We start from the raw sequence: 7,152 nt of genomic DNA on the forward strand, positions 1-7,152 counted from the left end.
TTTATACACCAAAGATAGTCATGGTGTCCTTCAGGGTTCCCTGCTTGGACCAATAATAATAAACTCGTTAGACAGCATGGGATAAATATTCACTGTTCTGCTCCTATACCCAGTTACATTTAACCACAACACCTGATGAATCCAATCAGTTACTTGGATCAAAAGCATGTCTTAGAAACATAAAAACCTGGACGACAGGACAGGTTTCAATAGATTAACCCCAACAAGAAAAAAAACAAAACAAAAGCAACCCGCTACTGAAATACACGAAAACACCAGAGAAAGGTTCATGATTACTTTATTTGTTTCCATCTTTGATGAAATGAGGTGGATGAACTGGTTCAGGGCTTGTTCAGTATCAAGCATTTCACATCAACATGAGTTCCTATGGGATATTTAAGTTATTAGCATTAGTCATCTAAGATCACAAAGCTCTTAGTTAAGTTTTATTCTGAAATGTTACATGTTCAGTCTACTCCTAACTACACCCATGGCCAAACCACGAAACAGAAGTTAACCACTGAAAGGTTGCAAGGCAAGACACGGACTTTAGCACTTTACATGATGACATTCTGAGCACTGCTGTGCTTTTCTTCTCTTCCTCACTTTGGTATTGCATTTATACATTACATTATTCTGCAAAGAAACAAAATGTACACCAGCATAAATAGAAAAGTCTTCCACCATCTGTATATGGTCACAACATTCAGAGTTACACCACATTGCTGACAAATCCAGCAAAAACAAGAAGAAATGTTAAAAACATAAGTTAGCACCATAGCCCTAAAAGCAGGCCAAAGTGTCTAACAGGCTGGACACAAAGTCTACATTCAAGGCCAAACAAACACAAATAAATGAAAAGTAAAAAAGGCAAAAGAGCTAAGTTGTAAAATCCCCTTCACAAATTTAAGCGATTGAACAAAAAAAAAAAAAAAAAAACCCGATTCTGTGATCAGAAGCAAAAAGACAAAAAGAAAGAGGAAAGAAGTTTCCTGGAGTGCAGCCTTCTCCTTTCACAGATCAGAAAAGTGAACCAATCATGTTAATCAATAAAACAGGTGTGCATTCATTTCAGCTGCTAAAAGCTGGCTAAAAACAAGAGAAACATCTACCGCTTCCTCCCAAACTACATCAACAAGGCAGCGCAACAGAGCGGGCACGAACGGATGCAAGTACAGTCGAACGACGTCCCATGGCTTGTGGAAAAGTCTTTAAAGTGGAATAAATAGATTTATTGGCCCTACTTTTTCTTCTAAATTTGAGTCTAAGGCTAGAAGGAGGCGTAGAAGCTAGAGATGAAAGCAGATTACACGTCGGTCCCTCGACAAGAGTTTCTTTTGATTGATTCAAGACTAGTAGTGACTGGACAACCTCTCCCCTCACTGATGGATAACTGCTATTATTTAGGGTGGGGGTGAATTTGGGGATCCTGATGGCGGTCATGAACTTCTAACTTTGATCTTGATGTCAAAGCGTCCCTGGTAGCGGTCCTTGTCGTTGTAGTCGATGTTCTGTCCGAACACTTTGCACTCAATGCGCAGTTCCGTGTCCCTGGTCAGGTTGGTGAACTGCAGCGCCACCAGCGGCTGCAGGTAGTGGGGGTGCAGCCGCTTTCCGTAGTACGGGTAATACTGCAAGGGAAAGCCCTCCCCAATCCCATAGTACTTGATCTCCCCAATTTTATCAGCATCCTCCTCTTTCTGGAGAATTAAAAAAATAAAAAATAAACAAAAGCAACAATAAAAATGTGTGCATGGATTTACTTCAACAGATTTGGTCCAAACCGAAGAGGACAATATTGTGTACCTTGTGGGTGCAGTGGAGAGGAATCACGTTGGGCTGCACCCTGGGCTGCGCCTCTTCAGGAATACTGTCATTGCTGGAGGGAGGCTAGAGGAGGAGAAGACAACAAATTAGAGGTGGTTCAGGCAAAACATCCTACACATTACCACTTTGGTCTCAAGAGTGAAACATGAGGGTCATGATGAGAGGAGGAAAGCAAACAGTGACTTTAGCTCTATGGTTCTAATGACTCGAGTCATTAAAACCCAATGCAACACGAGAGGCAGCAACTGTTGGACACTCGTTGGGCTCTGGAACCCAACTCCTAGAGAGGGGCTGGACTTACTGAGGGAGGACGGGTCCCTCACTGAGCACCTTGGGGTTGGAGCTCTCCCAAATTATCTCATTTGCTGGGATTATGATAAGAGCACAGATTGTGCAGTCATTATAGTCACTGTAATGGTCACAGTTTGTGTGAATGAGAGGGATGCCTGTTCATAAACAAATACACAACTGGAGTTAGAGTTAAAAAATAAATTCACCCTTGGACGGAAGTTGACAATCCTGTTGAGCTTGACAATCAGACAGGGCTTGCCTGTACTGAAACCAAAGTCTCGGTCGTCAAGGCCTGAGCAGGGTCCCAAACGCTCCCTGGAGAACTTGCAGGCCTTTTTGATTCCTGTCTGACTGTCCAAGTCTCCTCGATTCTTGTAGTCTGCAGGTTCCACTGCAGGAATGAATGGAAAAGCCAAACAATGAACCTCAACTTTAAGAAAGAACATTTACATGAACAGCAAGAGCTTTTAAAAATTAAACAAAAAATCTGACATACATCCACAGTCCTCGAACTTCATGCTGTCCTTCTGGTTGTCATCATCGTACTTGGACATGAATTCTCTCATAGCTTTGGTGAAAGGCAGGTAGGACTCCAGCTCATTTGGGTGGAAGGTCACTTCACCTTTGTCTAACACTGGTGCGTGAGTCAGGCCTGCAGGGACAATGGCACACTTAGATGGTTATCATACAGACACTTCACACCTCAGTTTAGGGACTTCCTGCTGTCAGGTGAGTGAACCAACCTCTGCACTAGTGCTGGGCGATATAACGATACATATACACATTTTCTTCTAACGTTTCTATCATAATTGTATCAATGATTCATGTAAATATTTCATAACATAGGCTACGACGAATGTATTAGTGTTGTCACTTTGCATACATTCAGTTTATAGAAGTGATAAATAAGAAGAAAAAATAACTATTTTGCGAAGAACCTCCGTTTTGCGACATGACGCTGCTTTACGTGTGGGTTNNCGACATGCTTTACGGCAGCGGCTTTCTGTGCGGCGCCGTGTTTTCACCATAAGTGCTGAAAGATGGAGACGCAGGAAGTATCAAACCCGGGGTCGCAACAAGTAGAGACAGCTAGCAGGCAGCCCAAGAAGAAAGACTTTTACCAAAACCAGGGGGACGTCTGTGATTTCGTTCAAGAAGTCCGACACGGAGCAGAAAAAGCTAATATGCTAACTCTGCTAATGCTAATGCTAACTCTGCTATTAGACTGTTTTCTCATCTGACGCCAACACAACAAACCTCTTCTATCACTTAAAGAAGAACCACGAAAAAGAAGATTTAACAATCCAAAAAGTGCAAACAAACAAGTTGTAAAAGAGCCGGGAAAGTTGTGAAAAGTGAAACTATAGCCGGCCGAAGATAATGGAGTCTGTTGTCATTTGATCCTGTTACGTCTAACAGGTACATATATATTGCTGCACTAAAATGCAGCAGATCTCATTTGTGAAAGTTCAGTTAAATGTCACTTCGAAATAAAGCTTGAAAAAGGTAAGAAATGAGATTATATTTTCATATTTTTCAGGGAATAACTGACAACGTACGTAATTGGGGTATATAGTGATATATATCGTTATCCTGATATGGATACTCTGCACTGACATTTTTAACTACTGATCCTAATCTACCGGCAGTTCTGAGGCCATATGTGGCTCTTGCTTTGATCAAAGCATAATCTAAGGCAAGTTGCTAAGGTAAGGAAAAAAAGCCACTAAATTGTGGGCTTGTACTTGATAAGTGGGTGAGATTTTTTATTTTATTTTAAAATGACCAGTATCAGTTGATTAATAAATCAATCTCTAATTACTTTACAACAAATCAAAGTAAAGCATGGTCTGAGATTCTGACAGTACAATCACACATTTGGTAGAGTTAACTGCACCCAGGATGTGTTACACCTAGTAAAGCCCAGATGGACCGGCCTGCCATGGAAACTAGGCTGCACTGGGACATTACTACGATGGCGTACCAGAGCCATTGTACAGGAAAAACAAGCTGCTTGGCAGGGCAACATCCAAAGAAAGAGCTCTGAAATTTCAACATTTATATCATATCTACAGTTGGAAAGTTAAAGTTGTAAAATGTATTGAAGTCCTACATTTACCAGGAAAAAAATAGACAGAGGTTTTGAGAATACAGCTGGATATTATCCAAGACATAAGAGGTCATTTCAGGAGGAAAACTCAATAACAGAATATTTGGTATTTAATCATGGAAAATTTGACTATTTGCCCTCAATTTATGAGCAAGGGTTTTCCACACAAGAATATACCAATATTGGAATTTTGTCTACTAGCTCCTTTTACTAATTTCTTTTTTTAAACTTACATTAGCCCCAGTATGTCATCAACACATACTGTAAATATTTGGCACAAATACCTTACAATATCACATAATAAAAAGCCATATTTTCTACTTTCCTGTTAACTTTAATCTTCTTTTTTTACCAAATCACAGTCGGACCGCGATCGGCTGGCGAATGGCCACCTACCACCAGGCTTGGCCTCTTTTCTGGGGGAAACCCTGGATGTTTATTATTATTATTTACATGTCATGACTTTCATGGAGGGGCAGGGCTAGGGTGACCACTGATAGTGTTTTAGTTTAACCAAGGTCTCATGTTCATTTATGATTCATTTGTAGGATTTTAGTCCCATTTATTTGGCATACAGCGCTGCACTTTAATAGTAAATCATTTAAAAATCACAAGATGGGTGGTACCGCTTGCTTTTTTTATAAATATTGAACTATTTACTAATATTTTCACCACAAAAGTACATTGAGATCTCTCGAATTCCTTCAACTTCTATGGTCTTTTAGAAATCTGATTCAGTCTAGTCGTTTTATCATTTGATGCTACAAGCTTTTGAGCCATTGTTCTGGTACTTTAAAATTTTTTTTCCTCCACAACATTTCTCAGGAGCAGTTTGACCTTCGATTCATCCGGGGAGTGCTCGGTGAGGTCAGATGACCTTCGTTCACCTTGCAGTGACATTCCTCTTCCTCACACGCATCAACACAAAAGGTCACAGCACACAGTGTGGGTCGAACACAAAGAAAACAACTCCATGAATCCAAGAGTCTTCGATTAGCAGGATTAGTTCAGATTGAACCAGAAAATTCTGCAGCTCATCATGTCAGCAGCAGGGTTAATGAGTCAGCACCACAAGCGGATAAAATTACAAAATCCTGGGAGTCTCAGCTTCGTAACATTTATCTGCGAAGCCTCTTATGTGCCAGACGTTCTGTACTTTACGCAGAATTGTTTCTCTGCAATATCTACTCAGACAGGAAGTTCTTACCAGGAGGGGCCACTCGGTCCTGCCAGGTGGGCTTGAAGTCATCCAGAGTGAGCAGCAAGGCCTGGATGGTGCCGACAAAGATCCCACCCAGGCAGCCATAGAAGATGACATAGAAGAGAGTGATTTTGACTGTGGAAGACAGAAAAAAAAAACCAAAAAACTGAAGTGCAAGCCTGACAACAACTGATAAAAGTCTAAAACTAGACATTCAGATCCCTTAGCAAGAGAAATCCAGGAGACATCACTCCCAGAGAAACACACACAGAACAGCGAGTCCTCTGCTAAACTTTGCAAACATTTGACTGATTTGTAAATGAGAAGCATGGGTGAGTGACATACTGATTTTTATTTTTTTTTTTTGGGGGGGGGAATCAGAGGTCACAGCACTCTGAACAGTGGTGTTCAATCCTGGTGTCAAAGAAGAGAAACGTCTAAAACATGAAGGACAGTGGCCCTCAAGGACCAGGATTGGACACCACTGACATAAGGACACAGACTTTGTTCAAAACTTTAAAAAGAATAAATGAAAATACAAAAGTCTCAGAAGCATTATATTTCCCAGGCCCATGTGTTGACCTTTAAGGGGCCGAACCCGGCCGGTCCAGGCAGCACCGACCCAGCTGACCTGTAACCGGAACCAGCCAGGTGTGTCCTCCCCCTGAAGACGGTGACATTGAGAAGAACGGACATGCGCAGTGGGGTGCCGCCGAGGGGAAACGAGAGAAGAAAAGGTCGAAGCGAGTTAATCAGTGGTATTGTTCGTTATATTTCCACGACATCTGAGCAGAGACCGGAACCCGACCCAGATCGGTACAGTCCTCTCTCTCTCGGGTTACAAAACAGGCCCGGTCACCTTGACTCACCTTGGACCATGATGCATTTTTAACCCTTTGACTACAGCTTAAAACAACAACAAGCCGACTGTAGATCGGACTGTTAGCTTCCTGTCAGCCACTTCACCTCACGAGCTCGGTCAAACTCATCTCTCTGTATCACTTTAAACCGAATTACAAATATCTGACTTCATTCGTGCACACAAACTGAGAGCTCCGGGGTTAAAACAAAACAAAAAAAAAAACAAACAAAAAAAACACAAGTAAGGAAAACTTTGTCCGTACAGAATGACGCAAAGTCAAATCTAACAGGTGGCATGAAGCAAGAGGCGGAGCAGCGCGCGCACCCTCAGCCGGAGCGCGCAGAAAAAAAGAGGGGGTAAAAAATAACGGTTATTACTCACACCAACTGCCTCCGGTCCGGCCGAGCAGCTCCCCGGTCTCCGAGTTCCAGAAGAACTTCTTCCAGCCTCCGTCATCTTTATTCGCAGGCATGTTTCTCTGAGCTCCCTCCGTCCACTTCCAAAGCCTCGAACCGTCGGGGAGGTACCCAGACGCGGCGGCCGCTCTCATATATAACCCGCTGCTTTTCTAGCTCCGCCCACACCCACTCTAAACGACTTACCTAGTGGTGGGGGGCGGAGCAATGACAGCCAATCACGGAGCGGGGAAAGCTTATGCGTGGCTGTGACGTCAGGACGAGTGTCAGGAAAGAAAAAATTCAGAAAAAAATAAAAAGCTGGTTTCGTAGCACATTTTAGTCATTAAAAAAGTCCCTTAAAATCAAATATTTGTGAAATACATGCTGTTAAAAGCATTGTCTGAGTTTAAAGGCCTGTCGTTACTTAAAGAAATTTGCATATTGCTGCCATTTGTGCCAGTTT

General features: G+C 42.2%; 1 protein-coding gene across 1 annotated transcript; it reads right to left on the reverse strand.

The window, feature by feature from the left end:
* Window positions 1–281: 281 nt before the first annotated feature.
* atp1b1b (ATPase Na+/K+ transporting subunit beta 1b) lies at window positions 282–6,833 on the reverse strand. The gene is made up of 6 exons (XM_017426371.3): window positions 6,673–6,833; window positions 5,436–5,564; window positions 2,615–2,770; window positions 2,325–2,509; window positions 1,807–1,890; window positions 282–1,700 (listed from the first exon to the last, which is right to left on the reverse strand). The coding sequence occupies exons 1-6, from the start codon at window positions 6,761–6,763 to the stop codon at window positions 1,440–1,442; spliced, it is 906 nt and encodes a 301-aa protein (XP_017281860.1). The 5' UTR covers window positions 6,764–6,833; the 3' UTR covers window positions 282–1,439.
* Window positions 6,834–7,152: the final 319 nt, after the last annotated feature.

This window comes from Kryptolebias marmoratus, linkage group LG1, assembly GCF_001649575.2.
Source record: "Kryptolebias marmoratus isolate JLee-2015 linkage group LG1, ASM164957v2, whole genome shotgun sequence".
NCBI lineage: Eukaryota > Metazoa > Chordata > Actinopteri > Cyprinodontiformes > Rivulidae > Kryptolebias > Kryptolebias marmoratus.